Source organism: Poecile atricapillus, chromosome 2, assembly GCF_030490865.1.
Source record: "Poecile atricapillus isolate bPoeAtr1 chromosome 2, bPoeAtr1.hap1, whole genome shotgun sequence".
In the NCBI taxonomy this organism is placed as follows: domain Eukaryota; kingdom Metazoa; phylum Chordata; class Aves; order Passeriformes; family Paridae; genus Poecile; species Poecile atricapillus.
This window is the reverse complement of record NC_081250.1, coordinates 70,208,342-70,229,571: the sequence shown is the minus strand read 5'-3', so window position 1 is coordinate 70,229,571 and position 21,230 is coordinate 70,208,342. Positions and strand designations below refer to the sequence as shown.

Genomic DNA, 21,230 nt, shown 5'->3' with positions numbered 1-21,230 from the left:
CAACATCTAGTGTATTTTCTTTAAGAATGCAGCTGCTGAAAACTAAGATGTGAAAAAGATATGTCTTGGCAGTCTGTTCCTTTGTTCTTTAATTAGCCTTCCCCTTTGTTATTCAACATCAGTCTATGGTTGCAGTCTTGTACTGTACAAAATTAACAAGAAATATTTTACCACTGAAGAAATGACCTTTTCATATACATAAATATCTCTGGTTTTTTGCTAAGCACTCGCTAATTTCAGTTCCTAATTTCAATGACAAATATATATATTTGACAGAGGATTTAAATGCGACTGGGATATAAATTACTAGGGTTTGTTAACAGAATGGGAATGCACACACAGAAATCAAAATGGGTGCAACAGCAATCTTAAGATGTTCTTATCTTGTCTTTTCCCCTTGCTTTTAGAAAAAGTTGGTCAAATAATACAGGATCAAAGAAATACTTTTTTCAGAAGATTAAACTCTGCATTTTTTAATATTGGATAGCCACTTCTGTTAATCATTTTCTTTACCAATTAACAAGGTATTTCAATCATGAGTAACAACTTTACATTACAAACTGACTGGTATAAAATGCCCACCAGGAATGTCTGTTATGGCCTAGAGCTTCCCCAAAAAACAGATAGAACTTCATGTAGCATCAAAAAGTTTGATGTTTATGCACTGTTTTTGTTTGTGGGTTGAGTTTTGTTTTGTTTTTTACATAAAGAATAAATGCAAGGACTTTTCTGTAGGAGTGATTGTTTCAAGCAAGATATACTATTGCTTTGTTGGGTTCTTTGATTACTCTTTAAAGATGTGAGACTCAAATTATTTGATTTCATATTGCTTTTTGCTATGTTTAAATATTCAGTTTGCACAGTAAGGGAAGTACTTCAGGGGCATATTTAAACTCTTAAATATGCAGAATGCTGTGGATTATGTTTCTGTTTACAGTAACACAGTATTAGAAAACATGAACTTCTAGACTCCTCAATTATTACTTTTTAATTTTTGACATCAGATGGCTGATATCCCCCAAACTGTTTCAAGAGCCAATGGAACTCCTTGTTTTCCTCAGTCTTATTCAGGATCATTAGACTAATGAAAGCATGGTTTGTCACTAGTTGCTAGGCTTTCTATTCTGAAGTGAGCAGTTTTATTTTCTTAATGTTGCTAATGCTTGGAATGTACAGTATTTCCTGAGTAAGTTTTCATATCTGCACACAAGTCCAGGATACCTCATGGTCTGGGACAGCTTCTTGTCCTTAACTAGCTGATAATGAGTGTAAACTGTTACTTACATAATTTATATGCCCTTGCTTTATCATGAAATCAAAGGAAATTGCATCCATCTTACTGTAGCAGTCATTTCCCTGCTGAGTTTTATCAGCTGAAAATACGTGATTCATTAGTTGACTGGAGATGTTTAATCAAGCCAAAGATGTCTGGCTAAGTGATTGTGCCTGAAATAAATATTTCACTTTAAAAGTTTATAATTAAACTATTTGCAAATCTACAGTACAGCTTTAGTGAAAAGCTTCCCTTTTATTTTTAAGGTACTTTAAAAGAACCAGAAATCATTATCACTAAGGCCTTTTTTTTGTGGTGTGAAATGGGAGAAAGTACGGGGTGCTTCCCTTCCACCTTTGAATAAATCCTTCAGGTTCTGTTGAAACAATTCAGAGTTAACTTCAGTTTGATCTCCTCAATGCAAGTGTATCTAACAGAACTGTTTATAACTTTTCAGACTGAAAAGTCAATTCCTGGAATCTGGCCTTTGCCAGTAAGACAGATTTTGTGGTCTTAGCTATAATTTTTAAATGCAGAGTCCACACTGAGTTCACAAGGGAGAATTTATGTGGCAATGTTTTCAAAAATTTTCCTTGTCCAGTGTTGAAAAACGCTTGCCATTTTGACTACAAATATAGGAAGTATAGAATATTTTTTAATATTCCTGCTAAGTACATTTGCTCTGTCTTGATACAGATGACTCCTACTGTGCAAAACAGCTATATGTACCTGAAGTTGAGCTCATTGTTGTATTGTTAATTAAAAAAATATAAGATCTGTTTATTTCACATAATAGGGATAATTTCAATATCCCTAATATTATTATAATAATATCCCCAGATATTTTTCAAAGCTTAGCATCCTGTAGCTTCAGCATTGATTGGATTGCTCCTTCCAGTCCAGGAAGCTTTGTGGGAAGCCTGTGAACTCTCCATTGTCCTATCTATTATGTCTCAAGTAGGAACATCCAAGCACAGGTAATAGGAGCCACATTCACAACAACCAGAAGGAAAAGCTCCTTACCCAGAGAGGGGCTGACCCGGTAGGACTCAGAGTGGGGTTTGCAAGAAATTTGTAAGGAGATCAAAGGAAAGCTGATCAAGTAATATAAAATAAAGATTTATTGTGAGTTACTAGGTTGACAATCCTCACCAAGTTTAAATTCTGCTCATGTGGAAGTAGTTGGAAAATAAAGAGTTAGAAACTAAGGTGAGAGGTCACTGTTTTGTACTTACCTTGCTTTTGCTTGTCTCTACACATCTGCTAAATGCCACTGGTGGAGGCAGATCACTTGCGTTAGAAAGGTCTCTGTCTGAACTAATACTGTTGAACTTACACTAAATAAACATAAGGATTGATATTTCTGGTGAGAAGGCAAAGCCAGTCTTTCACAGAGGTATTGTCACTATTCACATAGCAATTCCCCAATAGGTAGTGAATGCTAATGTGGTGACATCCAAAGGTACTAAAGATTAGTGTGCACAAAATATTTTACCATTTTCACAGGCACTGTGAGCACATTATAATAAATTTAACAGTGTATATATGGACTAGGTAGTGACAGGTTTTCAGTTCTTCACAGACTTGTCTTTTTTGGTTTTGAAACCTCTGAAACACAAAGACAATTTAGGTACTTAAAAAATAACATAATGTTCCTTTTAATTTGTAGTCTTTTGCCACTAAATGTTTTCCTTTCCTAGCTCGATGTCAATTGCAGCAAGCCTGGTGAGTGAAGATACAAAGACCAAGTTTTTGAACAAAATGGGCCAGCTGACTACATCGGGTGCAATGTTGGCTAATGTGTTCCAGAGGAAGAAGTAAGATGGGAATAGGAACTCCCAGCTAACACTAAGGTGGACCTCACAGAGACTGGTTCCTGTACTTGAAGTACTTGCCTTTTAATTTCTTCTGTCTTATGTTCTTGTAGTATAATTTTATTCTAACCTCCAAAGATATTTGCACTGCTTTTGAATATCGCTGTGTATCTGTTAATTTTGGGTTAACTGTGGTTGATATAAAACTGAAATCATAGTCTGTACCAAGTCCATGTTCTGTGTTCTTGTCTCTCCAGCATAATTTTTTTTATATAGTGGAAGGTTTTGTTTTTTTTATTTTCTGACAGGATATCAGCAAATATCTGTATTATACATGGAGCTATTCTGACGGTACTTAAAATAATGTAAATTTGAAGTCATTGTCATGAAGTAATAAAAGTGGAGATTACTTATGTATTTAAATTATGAGAGAGTAATGCAGATTTTTTAATTATGTTTCTAAAAAGAAGAGGAAGAGCCACCAGCATTTGTCTGTACTTCTAGGGTTGTTTTTGTAAGTACTGTGCATCTTGAATCCAGAGGAATTGCAGTATCTAATGTATGAGACTGCTTGCACTGCATCAGTCTGCAGGGAATGCTCATGTTTCAGATGCTTTATGCTGACATTATAAATGCTGTACAAAGTCCTTCAGATAAAATTCTCACATTTATGTGCGTTTTTGAGGGATTTTTTTTTTTCCTTTCGTTGGGGTTTTTGTTTTATTTTAAAGCACTTTACAAGTCTGCATCCATTAAGTAAAGGAAAAACGTGATAAATTAATAAAGGTTAATAAATGCAAGCTACTACACAGAGTCCCCAGTACAGTTCTGCAGGCAGAAGAAACCTTATGCAGAAGAGAGACAGCTTTCATCTTGCACTCAGTGTGCAGTTCTGTGGACTGTGAAAACTAAAGATATTTTGTTGTTTAGATTGAATTTCAGTTCAAATTTTATTTTGGAGTGTTTGAAATTATGTTTAGTTTGATGTGCAGTTTCTTTAAAATGTTAAGTAGACTGCCTACATACTTTTTAAAAATGACATTGAAGTATATTCAACTACCAAATATTTTTCTTAGCAAGGAAGCATTAACAATTAAATCCTTTTCTTCTTATGCAGCACTTTTTTTCCCCCTCTTTATGTCAATGTAAGCTTCTGAAAGTAGACTCAAGTGCATGCATGAACTGGTATGAGGTAGCAAAATATAAAAGCTCAGGCATTCTCTGACACAGTTCCATTCAGCTGAAAGTATGGACGTCTTTGAGGACAGGGAAAGCAAAAAGAGCAAGGGAATAAAGTATTCCCTCCTGAAACAGAATATGGATGGAATAACAGATCCTGTGTGACCCTTAGATGGAGATAATGGAGATGACTTGAGGCTTCTGACTGCTTCATGTGGGTGCCTGTCGGCTCTGCATATGCTGTTCCAGCCACGTTTGTGCTGTGACAGGGCCTGCTGCTCACGTGCGCACCGCCGGTCCCCTTGCACTGCACTGATGGAACATTTTTTTGGAGGTTACAGACAGCTCCATGCCTTCGTGTTGCTCGTTACCATGAAAGTATGCTTTTAGCAGACTGACTGTGAAATGGAGACATTCCTGAGGAATGGGAAGTGGTGACATTCCTCTCTATTGTTCTGTTGTCAATAAAAAGTTTTGTATACCTGCCTTGTCTTGTTACTTCTGCTCTTCCCTGAAAAAGATAATCACATCAACAGAGCTGTTACAGGAGAGACATCTAATGCACAGAAATTGTTTAGCCTTAACTCTTTATACATAGCAGGTGGTAGACTGAACTTGCACTATTTCCTCTCTGTGTGCTTGGCTCCTAGACCTGTGGCTTTACTGCCATTTTCATGCAGGGTCTCCTCCTATGTCTCCTGTGTCACTGCCCTTCCTGTGCCACTTTTGTTCTGGATTTTTATTCTCCTTCTCTTTTCTGACTTCTCTACCAGTTACAGTGCCAGAGATAGGTTTGTAGTCATGAGACTGAAATAACAGGTCCATGGTTAAGCTGCTGCTTTCTAAAGCAGGGTAGCTGCCTGTGAGAGTGGCTGCTCACCTACACTGAACTTTATCCAGCGTTCAGAACACTTGCAAATTTGCACAAGCCAAAAAACAGTAACAGCAATTAACTGTGGAGAAAGTGGGATGAGACTCTAGTTTGTTAGTATAAATGTAGCATCTTTACCCCCATAAGGTAATAGGTCCAGTCTTTCCAGCCCCTTGAAAGCACCAGCACAGTCAGTATTGAGGTCAAAAAATTACTGTGTAGGCAGCAAATTTCCAGGTTGTCTTCAGGAGTTTTGCCTCCTAAATTTCAGATGTCTGTTAGTGTATGTTGGTTGCAGGAGTTTTTGAAAATGTTTATTACCTTTCAAGTACGAACAGACTTTCAAGATTGCAAGAAGTTGTTCCATGGGGGGCGGGGGGGGGGGGGGGTTGGTGATATTTGGATTTTTTCAGATTAATCCTCCTAACTATTGCACTGTAGCATTCAGGACTGGAAAATAAAAGTATGACCCATTTAATGAAGAATTACCAGTATATTTTAAATTAACCTTAGCCCCGCTTTTCTGTTACTATTCAAAATAAGTGAACCTTTTGGGAGAAAATGTTTGTTAAAGCAGGTCATCCCCTAAGAGTTGTCTTCAGTTGCTTATGGCTCTGCCTGAGTAAGGATTCTGTAAAAAACCTAAATGTTTGCTTTATTATTGTTGCCTGAACTTCTTCAACTTGTTAGCTTTAAATGTCAAAGGTTTTTTGCTGCCCCTAGTGAAATTTCAGACAAAACCTTAGTGTCTTTATTTAAAATATTGACTCTTGTGTTCTTAAACAAAAGTTATCAGTAGGCTGAAGGTACCTGGCTGCCACAATATATGTTTTCTGTAGATTAAGCATAAGGCTAACTGATATTATGCCTATATTTTGTTCTGAAAGAGATTGTTTTCTAGAACTCTAAATTAGGCAAATTGCTCTTTTAAGCAAGGTGAATAAAGGGAGCTCCTTAAGAAAAGCTGCTCAGTCCTCTTCAAGATTCTGTCAATCTCTTCCTACTCCCCTTCTGCACCAAGAAGAAAAACAATCCTGCTATTACTGTACATGAAAGTATATTCTGGTTAGGAGAACTAAAAGCAATGTTTGAATGGATTTGAGGCTAGAGAAGGTGAGGAAGCTGATGGATTGAACGATTAAAAATTATCCATGAAAAACATCTGTTGTGAAGGACAAAGAAGAGTTTTTGTAATATATTATGGGAATTCATTGCTACATAGGGATGATAAGATGATTCAAAAAGATTCTGCAGAAAAGTAGATTTGTGGATATTTCTACTCTCTCTGTTGTGACACTGTTAATGGCATTTCTCTGTTCCAGGCGTCAGTGGCTCTATATTTTAGTGCATTTATGAAGATGGATACAGTGCATCCCAAATGTTTTAAGTAATTTCCCATATGGAGCTTAGTGTTGAAGATATTTAAGTAAACCATAAGGTACCAGCACAGGTTCATGGAGCAGAAAGTCACTGATGTGTTGATAATGCAAACTGATTGGCATGGCACTGGTGCAAGGTGGAATCACAAAAGTTCCTGCGTCAAATGTAAGTGCTAATGAATAACAGGAGTGAAGGCAAGATTTCAAGGAAACTGACTCACTGATTTTCTGAGTGCATTTAGCTAATGTTTCTAGTAAATACATTTGGATCCATAGCTAATTTTGTTTAGACTATGAAATTGGTTAACAAAGGCCCAGAGGAGTGTGGTTGTTGGATAAAGCTGCTCAGGTCCTGGATGTCAGCAGCGTACACCGATATATTGTGTGTGAACTAATCCAGATGAGTAACCATGAATGAGTAATCATTTTTCCAGAGAAGCTGTTTCTAAGGTTTAGCTTAAAAGCTGGTTTAAGGTTTCATTAGGTTTAATGCTGGCCAGTTTTCATCCATACAAGTAAGCTGCAGGAAAAGATGATTCTGCTTACAGAGTTTGTACCAGGCAAGTCAGTGGTAAACAGCAAACAGCCTCTGTCTTTGGAGGCATCTGCACTATGTGCTGAGCTTGAGCATCCATCACGCTTCCAGTTTGGTCAAAGACTTCCTTAGGCTGAAGATTTCCATTTCCTAGAAACTTGTGAGCATGAGCAGTTCTACTGCAGAAGTCAGTGACTTGAAACAGTGACTCGCCACTTGATGTCAAGGGCCAACACCATGGCAGTGGTCAGTCTGGTTCCTTTCCCAGCACTGGGATTGCATGTGCTCACCACTGCCTCCCTCAGTCACCCCATGTCAGGCTGGTCTGCACCCTCTTGACTTCACCATCCCACAGAAGCAGAAGGCTGTTTGTTCTACCATTTAAACACTGTTTGCTAATAGGGCTGTTTGCTGCATATTTGAATATTGCCATTCCCAAAACTATTGTGACTGTGGCCTTGTGCTGCTGCTCCTTGCCCTGTACTTTCACAGAGGTTTTTTCCCATTCCACAACACCTGAGAGGCCTCTTCAGGAGATGGAGGCAGTACAGTGGAGTCCTGCTGAAATGACAGCAGCTGTAGTAGAGCATGTGCCTTATAGGATCATGTGGGTTGTTCTGTCAGGCATTTGCACCTTCCTTTTAAATATACTGCAAGGGGAGGGGAAGAAGCAGCTGCAATGTTTAATAGGCAATAAAGGTTCATTTAGGTTTGATCCCTCGCTGACAAATGAATGTACTCCATTGATCTGAGTCATCTCAATCAGGTGAGTTTTCAAAGGAGTTTGGGATCATTAAGTGTGCTGTTAGATAAAATGGCAGGGTGGCTCTGGGGAGCTGGTAATGGGGTGTTGCAACAGAGTTAGGGTCTCAGTCCCCCTGCTGGTAGGTGTTAGCCAGCCTTAAAGACTCATCTCCAGGGCTTGAGGAGTATCCTGGGTAGAGCAAGCTCCCCAGGCCATGCCAGTATTGCTCTTGTCCTAAGGATGAATTTATGACTCAGGTCTTAGAGGTCAACAGGTATCTTACACACATCAAAGCTAAAAATTCACCATGACTTTGTATTTCCTCCTAGGAGTATGCAGGCATAGCTGTTGCCACAGTGGCTAGTGCTAACCTATCACCTCAGTGTCTGTTTGCACGTACTTCAAATATCTGACGTACTGGCGATGGGTGGTTGAGAGCATTTTTCTTTTGAATGCTGTGGACTTGAGGTTTTCGGACAGGCATTTAGCAGTGGTACATTTTTGTGGGATTGTAAAAGGTGTGTTGTGTAAACCACACCAGTGTGACTAAGGAGCTTTATTATAGTTGCTCTGCCATAGGAAATATTTGTGTGTTTGAAAATTTCAGGGAGACTGGGCAAAAGAACACTATGGAAACTTGGCTTGCACAGGAAGAAAACAGTTTCAAGTTGATGACATGAATTTGTGTATGGCTTGGGGTTTTTTGTAAACAATAGATTTTTTTTTTTTTTAATTGATTTCTTTTAATAGCTAGAGTTCTCAAATAAAACTAGAGCCTCCTGTGCTAAAATGTCCAGATATTTTTCTACATTTTTTCTCCAGGTGTAGAAAGCTCCACATGCTGGGTCATACAGTAGGGCTCCCTCCCTGCAGAGGGTGATGAGGCAGGTGAAGGCAGCCTTTCTCCCTGGTCCCATGGCAGACTCTCTGCATGGATTGCTGGTACTCCAGAAGCTGCACTGCGACCCCTCTGCCCTGCAGGGCATCCCCCTGATTTAGAGGGATCTTTCCTAGAACTCTAATTTTGCACTGCACTGCCTTTCTAGCTCACCTGCTGAGAGGCAGGTGCTCATACTTACAAAGCCTGTATTTAGTCCACAGACTGAAACCCCAAATCTTTGTGACACAAATTGAAAGAAAAAAAATTGATCGTGATTGATCAAAACCCTTCAACTCATCCTCTATCCCTCGACAGCATGTGAGAGGCAAGGGAATCCCTTCAAAGCCTTCCTGCACATGTGGAAAGGTTTCCCAGGGTGCAACCATCTGCCTTTTAGTGTTGCTTCTCTGCCCAAGTTTCCATCACATCGCTTTGAAGACCTGGATTTAACACAGAGCCTCCTGGTTCTCCCTCCTGGGGAGAGGGGGCATCACAAGGTGTTGGTGTTCGTGTGCAGGTAAGGGGAGTTCAGTACCATGGATAAAGTGAAGGAACAGCTAGGGACGTGAAAATGAATGTACAGGTGCTGCTCAAATGCCCTGGTGTATCCACCAAAACATTCCTGGCCTTTACTTTTTGGGTTGAAAGTTTTGGAAAGATGGGAAACAAATTCAGGCATTGGCTGGGAGTGAGTTGCCATTTATCAAGCTCCTGTAAAAGAGGAGTTTTTACACTGATGCTGAAGGGGTTTGATTTTCACACAAAGCTACAAAACTTGCAGTGTTACATTGATGTGCTTCTTTTAGAATAGCATTTATCAGGTAATACCCACTTTTCTCTCTCTAGGAAGGAAGTAAGAAGAGATCCATACTGACCGCAGCCCTGCTAAGTGGTCAGCCGGGCTCACGGTTTGTTTTCCGTGGCAGGCATCACCAAAGAAGGGATCCTGGAATTATCCAAGGTATTATTTTCATTCTGCCACACCTCTAAGGCTGCACAGGGTTTTCCATCTCTCCTCTTTCATAAGAGCTTCCCAAACGCTAGTCCAGTTTATGCTTGTGTGCCACAGCATGTGAACGGAAACAAGAGGCACCCGAATGTCACTGTTAAGTCTGAAACCTTAATATTTCAAGCATTTTGATTTTATTCAGAACAGGTGCTTTGCAAAGGTAGCTGACAAAATAATGTTCTGTAAAGGAAAAAAAATAATTTTCTGAAACAGGTGGACAAACTAGTTTTGGTATAAATGTTAAGGTTTTATTTGTGCTATGGAGAATGATATATGTGATAAGTGTGAGAGAATTGACAGTGCTACATGTTCCCCGGTTCATATTTTATAGCATTTACATTTTAGTTTCTAACAATCTACTGCAATCCATAATTAAGACTGTAAAGCACCCAGTAGTGGCTTCTGTGGGTTTTGGCTCAGAAACATAAAATTTAACTCAGAGGAAAATATCTGAGCTTTCAAAAAAAGGCTGTTTTCACATAGTGGTAGAAAATGAGAGAAATTTCAGCTCAAACAAGAAATATTTCAGGCAGGATCAGGGGTGAGAATGCATAAGTAATTGAGCTGATGTGCAATACTGACTGCTCTGGAGCTCCTCTGAGCTGCACAGGGCTTGGCTTCCCTCGATGCCTTCAAACTCTTCAATTGACACCTTCAGAGCAAGCTGACAACACATCTGACTGCTCGTGAGAATTTGCTCTTGTAAATCTGTGGTTAGAATGAGCAGCTGGTAAATAAACACAGCCTATAGCCTTGGTGTTGTGCTAAATGTGAAAAGGGGAAGAGACTTAACAGACTGTTCTGTTTAAAAAGAAGAATTTCCTTGTACCATAAACACAAACATTTTAAAACCTCCCGGCTGGCACAGAGCTGCATGTTCTCAGCAATGGGTGGACAAGGCTCCAGCAGAAGGATCCTGCCCTGGTTCTGTTCCTCCCTCTCAGTGGGCTCTCTCCAGGACCAACCGGGACTAAAACCGGTGTCAGCAGCCAGGCACACACCTTTCCACATGTCACACCTTACCTTGCAAAGCCCCAGTGAAGCTGGCTTTGCATTTGTTGCCTACCAAACAAGCTGGGTGCTGTGGCCTTCCCTCCTACTCCTCACTCCCAACTCAATTCTGTTCCTGACCAGCAGCCTGTCCAACCCAAGTGTGGTGAGACCCTGACTCCTCAAGCAGGGTGACAGGGCTCTTGCACTGCACTTGCAAGCTCGACGGCTTGCTGAAACCCATCAGCCTGATCCTTGCCCAGTCACCTGCAGAAGACTGGGGGTATCAGGAGCAACCACTGGCCCCAAGCCAGGCACATCATGCGGTGTTGCTTTGAGCCACAGCCCAAGGTGGAGCACTAAACTCACCCCGGGGCCATCAGTGCCCAAAGAGCCACGTGGTGTGAGAGACCAGGCAGGCGAATGAGGCCAGCAGGACCTGCTTCAGCACAAATCAGGCAGGGCCCAGCGCTTGCTGAGGACATTGCAGGGGTCAAGCAACTTTAGGGAGATCAAAAAGGCTTTATGGCCCTCTGGAAACTATGTAGAGGAGAAGTGAAGGTCATAGCTTCATTTTGCTGTGCAGGCGGGCCTTCTACTAGCTAGAGGAAAAAAGCTCAGCAGCTGTTTCTGTCCTGAGTATATCGTTCCTCTAAGTAAAAATCAGACAACACCGAGGAAGGATGAGTTTCTAATATTCTCTTCATCTTTTGTGTTTAAATGTATTTATTGATTTGAAAACATAAATAAACTCTAGGTTTTTTCCCGGTCAAGGGTTAAATCTAAATACATAAGTGAAAGAACAACTTCCTTCTTTGCCTAAGTCAGAAACATGCTCCCAAGCTTATTTCTCAGCATGTGAGCACAGGTCAGGTTTTGTGTCCGCAGGGTCAGCCCTGCTGGATCCTCAGCCTGTGTAAATAGCCCGGGCCGTCGTGCCGCACCACAGAGGATTCCTGTCCCTTTGTGAGACCAGGGCCATCGCGGGCCGTGCCGGGCACGCCACCAGCTGCAGCCACTCGCCTCCGGGCAGGGCGGCTGCCGCAGGGCTGCCGGCCGAGGCTCTTTAGGGGGTCAAGAGGCCACCCTGCAGCGTTCCGAGTCAGGGCGCAGGGACTGGCCCCGGGAACGGCGTGGAGTGGTTTGGGAGAGCTCCCAAGGCACATCTTCCGCTTTTCTTCCCCTCTTGGCAGCAATCCCGTCCGCCAGCTCCCGACATCAGCTGAAGTACGTGGAGGGGGAAGGGACGGGGACCTCGAGCTGTGCCACAAGGCCGAGGCTGGCCCCCACATGTTGCCCGGGCAGCGAGAGGGGACAGGAGCTTTCCTCAGTGCCGGGGGCACAGCCAGGGCGGATGGGGGCGAGGTGGGAGGCTGCCTGAGGCCCAAGATGTCCTCTGGCAGTGTCAGGCGATACCGGGGGCGTGAGGAGAAGGCAGCGATTCCAGGGGAGAGGACAGCGAGGGAAGGGGCTGAGGGCAGCTGGATGCATGGCCCGGCCGGCAAGGACGGACCGGGAATGCATGCCCCGACCGGAGGAGGGCCGTGGGCACGGTGACTAAACTTCTTGTAAAAAGGGGTGGAGAAAGGAAAGGGAGGGACAAGAAGCGAGGAAAAAAAAAAAAAAAAAAAGAGCGCTGCATGTCAAGGCTGAGGAAATGCTGTGGGAACTACAGCCAGGCGCCTTTTTTTTTTTTTTCTTTCTCTTCTTCTTCTTCTGTCTTCTCCCCTCGTGTAGCTGAGAGGAAGGAAAGGAAGAAAGAGAAGTAGTCAGCTCAAATGTGCCTCGCAGCGCTGCCGGGGCGCGGGGGCTTGGCTGGAAGGATCTAGTTTCCCTTCGGTGGCAGGAAAAGGAGCCACGGGAGGAGGCAGAGACGGACACACAGACATGCCCGTCCCGTCAGGCTGCTGGCTCCTTCTCCTGTGCCTCGCTGCCGCTGGCAAGCAGGTAAGGCTGGGAGCCGGCCGAGGGGGAGGTGGGTGTCGCATCCCTCCCGCAGGCTTGGTTTGCTCGTCCCGCTGCTCGGGATAATCGGCGAGGTGGGAGCCCGCGGCATTCCGCGGGGCTGGGCACAACAGCTTCGCCTGCCTTGCTCCCCGCTCCGCTCCTTTGGGTTTTGGTTTTATTTTTATCCCAGCAACTCATAAGCATATCTCGCTTCTGTAAAATCGAAGTAGTCCAAACCCAAAGTTGCAAAGGAAGCCAGGGGATCTGCAGGGAAAACAGCCTGCTTCTGCCCGGGGCAGGGTGTGAGAAACCAGAAAATATTTGCAGTGAGGTTGTTGAGGGATATAATTTGCATGTAGAGTAAAAATAAGGCAAACTCCACCCTACCGAACAGATTTATTCGAGAGAGCGTGGGCACACTTGTTCTTCAGGTGTGGGACGCGGGGATTTCGCAGCCCGGGCTCAGCTTTCCAGCTTCCCCACCGGGATGAATCCCCTCAGCTCTGGCCACCCCGCCGTCCCACATGTTGGCCCCGGGCCGTGGGACGCCCTTGTGACCCCAGGCCCGCGAGTGGGAGGCTGAGGCTCAGGGCGGCCACATAACTCGCTCGGAGGCTGATGTGCTGCTGCTCGTGGCACAGCCAGGAGCCCAACCCCGGTGCCAGGTCAGCTGCCCCCAAGGGCAGCCCTTTCCTCTGACGGGGGAAGATCTGAGCGAGGTTTGGCTCTGCGGTTGTTTGCAAACACAGCGTGCTCTGGTCGCAGCTCTGGGCGATGCCAGGTGGCTGCTGGTCAGCGCGGTACGCTCGGGATCGTGGCTGGTCTTCCCCTGCTGTCGGAAAGACCATTTTCTACAGCCAGCTCTTCCTCAGCCCTGTGAATGGCGTACATCGCGTTTCCTCCAGCAGTTCACATCGGCAGAAGCTTGCTTTGCTCTTTCTAATTATACAGCTTAAAAATTACCCTTCTCCCTTCTGATTATTTAGACCCTTCTAGACTGGCAGGATTTACAAATACCATGCTACCCTTTATTTACACTTTTTTTCCTTCATTAATCAATGTTTGGCAGCCTCTCTGTCGTTTGTATTTCTTTCATCTGAACTTCTGTTATTTTTCTGTGTCTCATTATTCCTGATAAGTTATGTAACTTAAAGTGCTTCCCTCAACATGGGGCTGTAACCGGGCCATGGCTGGGTTCCCTGAGAGCAAGGTGCAGCTTCAAGAAGAAAAAAAAAGATAAAAAACCCAAACCAAAACAGAAAACCCTCTGCTGTCTATAGCTTACAATTTAATGTCTGACCGCACAGTCCTGAGAGCCTTTCCTTTGGATCCCTGGTCCTAAATATGTTGCCTAAAACCACACAGGCCATTTTTTCCCCTCTAAAGCATACGTTTTGTTTTGTCCACCCTCACTCTCTGAAATCACTGCTTTCCAGGTGTCCTCCATATGTATGTGAATGAGCCTGCAAATTTCAAAAGTGACTTCTACATCACAGCTTTCAGGTGGTTTGTCCTGTCCCTCGGTATCCCCTCTGTCTCTCCTTTTTCCTGCCCTGGTGCTCAGGACTGATCAATGCAGCAGGAAAAGCAGACCTCAACGCTCTTCATACCTTTACTTCAGGTCACTAACCATTACATGCCTTCTTCCCTCTGGAGCCATTTGGGTTTAGTGCAGTTTTTCCCTATGGAATATCCTCATTGCCTGGAACTGGCTCAGCTTTTGAGAATTTGGAAAATTCAGATTTCTGTGGTATAGCTGCCGGCATGTTTCAGGTGCCCTGATGTAGGAGCCAGAGCTCCTCACCATTTCTCACTCTTGATTCATAGCCTTTCACAGGACACAGAACAAGGAACTTGTATTTATTTTTGGCTGATGTGTAAAGTCTTTCCACTGAGTCCAACACGTGCTTAATTCTGAGTCTGTGTTTGTACAGGGTGCAACTTTGCATCGCCGTTGCTTTGGACAAGTAGCAGCACAAAACTGCAGGAAGCTCCAGGAAAGCTGTAGAGCATGGATAAGGATAAAACATAACTTATCAAAGAGCCCATTAATTTAATACTTTGCTTCAACAGTGAGCAGAGCCTACAAGAATGTGAAAGGCAAGCTTAGAGCGGTGTTGCTCTGGAGCAGCCTTTCAGTTTCTCCTCCTTTGTCTGACTGATTTGGGCAGTGGTTTCTTAGGAGAATGATGCTTTCTGATGGAACAAATGAGAAAATACCTCCCTCTGTGGGAGGGTTGAGGTTTTTCTAATGCGTTTGTGTTAGTTTAGACTGGTTAATAGGGTGGAATAGTGCTCGAACAGTGATATTTGCAATGTATTTCCTGCAAAGAATGAGAAGCATTTGGAAATGTAAGTTATTGCATACTCACTCATAATTCTGCTGAGAATAGACATGATCATTGTCATCATTTTCACCAAAGAGGAAATGGGAACAGAGAATTCGTGATCTGCTCTATGTCACACACCAAGTGTGGAGCAGAACTTCTGGGAGCAGAGCTCAGCCCTGCTTATCTTGTGCTTCAACCACAAGATGATCTTTCCAAGTGATTCGTTGTGGGCACCTGTCAGGGGTATTTTGCCTTCTGGGGCATGATCTGCTCAGCTTTCTTCGCACAGACTAGTCACATCCCTTTCCTTGCTTTATACCAGTAAAGAGTATCAGTGTGACTATCAGATGGAAGTCAAAGTCTCTGAGAATGTGCATTTGCAGATGTGCAGTAAATCAGTTGCACCACAGATTCATCTCCTCTTTTGTGGCATGATCCTTCCACTGCTCTGTAACATTCACTTCATAGATAAAGTTTGCTCATTGCAAGCATCTGGAATTCTTTGCAATATAGGAAAATTTTGCCCAAAATATAGATTTTTCTCTAACTTCCTAAAATGCACAGTCTGTATGATGAGAGAGGGGGGAAAAAAGAATGTAACCATTACTATACTGTGTTACGCCTTGGGCTCTCCTGGTCCATTATTCCTGCTCTGGACAGGGCCAAAGGAATCATTCAGTAGAGCAAAACTTCTACAATATTTAATCTAAACTCCTGGATTTATTCTACCATTAACAGAGTGGGCTTCAAAGCTACTGTAATTCAATTAGTTAATTTGTGAAAATTCCCATGCAGCAATGGTTCCTGTGAGGAACACTGGCAAGGCTTTCATTGTTCTGCAGTTTCCCCCAGAACATGTGAAAAATCTTACAGCACCTCATATCAACAGAATATGATGTATGTAAAACTACATCAACCCACAATTTAAGAAATCTGTCCCACTTCTCTTTTCATGTTAAGCATCATCTGCCTGATGTGATTTCTTCTTTCCCACCAACAGGACCAAAACAAACCTTGGCCACATTTCACAAGTTGGTAGAATTCAAAGCTTATCAGACATCTGGAGGGTACTGACCGATGTCATCTAGGTCACAGTGCTTTCTTCATACTATGTTGGAAGGGAAAAAACCCAAATAAACAGGTCAAGCAGAGATTAACTGCATCTCTAAGAATCTTTTTTTTTTGTTTCTATTGCCCATCACTGTCTATTACCCTCAAGCTCAGAAAAGTGGGATGTAACTTGACAGCTGGGCAAGAACCAGTACAGATGTACTGTCAGGGATGTATGCGTAACTACAACATAGAAAATCGTGGAAACCTCAAAGTGTTGTCCTCTAGCATTTATACCGTAACACTATTTAGAGGAATCATACTTGAGTCACTTTGCCATGTTTATCCATGTGTCCCTAAGAGTTCAAGTGGTGAAAGACTCTCCTGTAGTAGGTACGTGCACAGATGCAAGGAAAAGGCAACGCTTGCTGCAAATCTGTCCTCCTGCTTCTCCCTGCCCACTTCCTCTCTGTATGACCAGGTCTCCAGGAAGTCTTTGTGGTGACCAGAGCCAAGAGGGTTCCTGCCACCACATGCTGTGACCACAGAATTCAGATCTCCCTCCATGCTGCGCCCTGTGCTGCAAGGGATTGCTCTGCAGAAAAGGCTGCTGGACACTTAGGGGGAGATGGTTGCATTGGGACCTGGTTACACAGGAGGGAAGAGGGAAACAGAAGATAGCTGGTTCATCATGTTCTCAGCTGCAGCTCTGCTCCTTGAATAGACTGTCCCCTTCCTTTCCATGGGAACTCAGCTTCAAGGCAGCATTGGCTTCTGCTGCAGCCACACACTCCTGTTTTTAAGGATGCCTTGGTGTTGCTTGCACAGAGAAGCAGCTGCTCTGAGAATGGCTCATTATTGCTGATGCAGAACTCACAGGCAAATATTTGAATGTTATAAATGCAAGATAAAAAGTAAGTGATGTTTAACCAGGTTGCACTCTGGACTTGAGTAGGCCTTGGTCTATGTGACACAATAGTCTGCCTGCAAGAACTTGCCCTTTTTTATGACTTACTCTTCTTTGAAAATGGTCCAAAGTTCATGTAGTAGAAGAAAACCTCTACAAGTAGCAATGGCTGGAAGTCACAGGGTGGGCTGCAGGTGGGAGTCCAGCTTTGCTGTTGTGTCTGCCCTGTGGGAGCAGGACTTGGTGTGACACTTCGGCACTGGGGAGAGCAGGTTTCCTGATTTGTCCCTGTCTGTGTGTCACTGCAGTGTGCTGTCATATTTCTGATGGGGTGCCTTCTGGAGGGCTCAGCACTGCACAGGAGGAGCAATGCTGTCATTACCCTGGCACTCCAGGACATCCTGGTTTGTGTCCCATACCTGTGTAGCCACCTAAGCTGCTTTGTGCAGGGCTTCCAATGGTTACCTCTTTTGTTTGCCATCTCAGGGTGTGAGTTCTCTGGGCATGGCTTTCTTGGGTGTTTGTGCAGTGCCCAGGATCTCATGGCTGCAAACGAAGCCAAAGAGTCATTAAACACCTTGGGATAGTGCCCCATCTGTTTCCCACCAAAGTCACAGGGAGGTCTGCCTGCGCAGGCCCAGGAAAGGGGTGCATCTATTGCCCTGGCCGGATGCCACGGTGTAGCCTGCAGCACCCAGCCTTCACCCTTGTTCTCTGGATCTTCTTCTGCCCAGGACCTCAGCAGCATCCCCATGGCAGAGGCACATTCCCCACACCACTTGGCCAGATGTGTTTGTGCTGCCTCCCTGCAGCATTCCCAAAAGAGTGGCTGGAGCAGGGGCTCTGGCAGGGGATGGCAGCACAGTGGGCAAGCAGAGAGCTGAGACTCAGAGTCGCCTCTCAGCCTCTGCAGAACCCTCTGGCTGCCTCCCCTCTTAAAATCTAGATAAAAGAGACCAGGAAAGGCTGTGTTTTGGTAAAAGAGCCAAGCTGTCCAGTTTAATCCACCCTGCAAGAGCCAATTAGGCAAGGAGGGGGAAAAAAAAAATGAGGTCATTCACCCTCACCACTTTGTGGCTACTCCAAAAGAAAAAAGAGTATATAGGGTCTGTTCAAGAATGACAAAGAACAACATTTGTGACTGCAGATGGGTGCAGAATATATTTAGTCAGTGGTCAAAGTGGAGGGAAAAGAAAAGAATCTCGTATGGAAATAAAAATACTGTGAAGTTTTGTTAGGCAACCCATTAATCTGGAATGCAGAAATACAGATAGGGAAAAATGTGCAACTAGGTTTATATGAAGTCCTAAAATTGCTTATGTAGCACACAAGGAAATCTATTTTGAGTGCATTATTTTGCCACAGTGAAGAGTTTTGCCTTATGAGCAACATATTGTCCAGTAACTTTGCATTGTTTGGTAGTGAGGATAAGATGGTTCCTTGAATCTGATCTCACAGGAAGAAAAGCTCTCCCCTGCAATACTACATGTTGTGAAACAGCCTGCTTATGGAAAGCAGCCAGAGATTCTTCAAATCAGGAAAGAATATTTCCATAGACATTACCAGCTGCATTCACTGGCAGAGCTGGTTCCCTGTGATGACACCTAAAGAGTGAATTAATCAATTCTCAGCTCAGTCCTGAGCCCTTTAATAAGGGCAGCAATTCCTTCACGACAGAGAAAGTGCCAATACAGTCAAGTAGTCCTCCCTCTAACACCGAAGGAGAATGGTCTGTGGGTGTTACATGCAGCCCCCCTGACAGCCGTCATCCCAAGCAAGGGCTGCAGCCCCACCACTGCCCTTCATGTTTCTGCCTGCAGGGTATTCAGCAGTTGTTCCATGAGCAATGCTAAAATCCAGGAGAAGGAAGCCAAAGCAGAGCATCAGGTGGTAAAACAAGCTTCCTTTCTTCTACAAGCTTTCTCATTCTTCCCAGCAGCTCTGCTAGGACTGTGCGATCTTGCCTCACATAATGAGAGATTAGTATGTTATGTTCCATTCTGAGCGCATGCTGGAAGGAAAAACTACATAAATATATAGATTTAAAGCACAGAAAGTCCCCATTGGACTCCTAATCTGGCATCCAGCCCAAGAAAACTGTCATGGTCATTTCTTCATTAAGACTCAACTTCAGCTGATGAAGCATAGAAAAATGATCTGCTGAACTAAAAAAATAAAATGCAAGGGGAGTATGCTCTCCCTAAATCATTGTGGCTTTACTGTTGTTTTTTGGTTTTTTTTAATTAAGCATGAATGGGTGTAGAGTTACTCATGATGAGTCATTGAGACTATACCTTGAGTGGTAAGGCTGCTAAACTTTCCTTTAGAGCATTGCTCTCGCACCTGTTTAATCTAGAAGAGATTTGCCTCTGCAGGCCTTACCACAAGCACACCTAGGTATTAGCTTTGATAATGTCATTATTCTGCAGCCTTTATTTCTGCTTGTTATGGACTCTTGGTTTTGCTGTCAAGCCTTTTTGTCAAATATTTCAGTTTGGTTAGCTTTAGGTTCTTATTCTCAGATTGGTCTTTGAATTGCTGTGGCTGTGAGGACGCACAGGTTAAAGCATGAGGTTTTGCAGCAAAGTGCAAAAGCAATGCGCAGGCACTACTGAGTGCCCGGGCAGTGACAATGTTAAGTGTGCCCCTCTGGCTGCGGTGTGGAGATGACTTTGTCTCTGAATGACAAATGTTGTGCACATGGTGGCAAGTCTTCAGCCCGTAGAAGCAGGCTGGCTCATTCACAGCTTCAGTCAGTCACCGTTTCAGCCGTGCCATGTCGCACCTCCATCGTCTCCCATCTGATGTATCAGATATACCTGAGGTTCCTGTCTGCGTGCCCCCACCCCACCGTGAGAGCCGTCAGTGCAGCACTTCTCCTTTCCGTAGCTGCTGGCCAGAAATAGCTCTGGTGGGTTTGAGATTGAGGAATGCTCCTTCCCACCGGTGGAGCAGCGCCAGTTGCTCAGGTGTTTGCTTTTCGCTGCACGCTGGAGCAGAGGGACAAGGGGAATAGGCAGGACACAGCTTTTGCCACCATTTGCCCAAGTCCTGGCCACACATTACAGTTTTCTCTTCACCTCTTCACTATTGATTTTATTCCTCACGCTCTTTCTTGCCTCTTCAGGCATTAAGGCTGTAGGAGGGTTTTAAGGACCTATTTTTAAAAGTGAAATAATATTTAGTTTAAGCTGTTGCCATTTCCCAGCTCTATTTTACCATGTGGTAGTAGTTCTGTGATGTGGTTTACTGGTCACTGGAAAGTTGACATCACCAAAAGCATTTCATTCACAATCTAAGATTTTTGTGATGAATTACAGGCCTGCAAGCAAATAACTGGAATTGCAAAGCTGTGACTTGGGTGCTGCTTTGATTTAAGTTTTATCAATAGTGAAGACTGTCCATGAAGGAACTGTTGCATGCAACGTGATTATGATTAAGCCTTTAACACAGGACTCCTCTTTTCCCCTTGTACACCCACAACTGTAAAATTTTCCAGAGTTGTTACAATTATGTGTCTCAACAGAGTGCCTGGGAGCACCAGCCACAGGGCAGCGCCCATCAAGAACCAGATTCTATTTTTACTCTTAAATAATTTTTTAGGCAAGCCTCTGGAACTGGCAATGGGCTGAAGAAATCTGGGGTCTGGTTAGGCATACTGCTGACCCAAATCAGGTTGGAGGCTGGAAGGGTGTGGGCACAGCTGGTACCTGTGAGGGGAGAGGCAGTGGCTCACATTTGAAGAAGCAGCAGCAGACAACTGCAGAGGCCATTTTAGATGTGCTTGCAAGGGCTACTTCACTTCAGGAAGCATTGCTCAAAGCTCACTCCTGTTGACAATGGCTAATAAAGCCCCAAATCCACAGATTTTTTTCAGTTTTATAGCGGGCAACTCTAAGGACCTCAAAAACAAGTGTCTTGAATAAACCTGGGCTCCAAAGTATAAAGAAGTGGTGCGTGCAAGGCAGGACAGACCACAGTTGTCTTTCCCCTAGGTACTTTGGTGCTGTAATAATAAACGGAGAAAAAAATGTGCTTTGCTCAGTGAAATGATGTCAGATTACTTGAATACTGTCCAGAAACAACTACACTGATCAAGAAGGTGTCACCTTAAAAGACAGCTACCCCTTGACGTGTCTCTTTACATCTCAATTTTTGCAAAACCGAGATTATCGCTAATGAGCAATCCTCATTGAGGCCTCAGGTTCTTGTTCAAAAAGTGTCATGGGAAAAGGACCATGGAAACCCCCGACCTTGTTCTTCCAGATTTTTTCTTTTAAAGGAAAGAGGCCCATGCAACTCTATCTTTTCTGAAATGTAA

At 43.7% G+C, this 21,230-nt stretch overlaps 2 protein-coding genes across 5 annotated transcripts in view; both read left to right on the top strand.

Moving 5' to 3' along the window:
• Positions 1 to 4,793, top strand: part of RELCH (RAB11 binding and LisH domain, coiled-coil and HEAT repeat containing) — a 76,952-nt gene extending 72,159 nt beyond the window's left edge. For 2 of the 4 annotated variants that reach the window (XM_058831849.1, XM_058831852.1), the window contains one exon: positions 2,974 to 4,779. In XM_058831849.1, the coding sequence (XP_058687832.1) occupies positions 2,974 to 3,094 (121 nt within the window). In that variant the 3' untranslated portion in view covers positions 3,095 to 4,779. Of the gene's footprint in view, positions 1 to 2,973 lie in introns of all 4 variants that reach the window. The other 2 variants (XM_058831848.1, XM_058831847.1) reach the window with 2 other exon arrangements.
• Positions 4,794 to 11,445: 6,652 nt separating this feature from the next.
• Positions 11,446 to 21,230, top strand: part of TNFRSF11A (TNF receptor superfamily member 11a) — a 29,233-nt gene continuing 19,448 nt past the window's right edge. The window contains exons 1-2 of the mRNA XM_058833197.1: positions 11,446 to 11,902; positions 12,413 to 12,622. Of these exons, the coding sequence (XP_058689180.1) occupies positions 12,563 to 12,622 (60 nt within the window). The 5' untranslated portion in view covers positions 11,446 to 11,902; positions 12,413 to 12,562. The remainder of the gene's footprint in view (positions 11,903 to 12,412; positions 12,623 to 21,230) is intronic.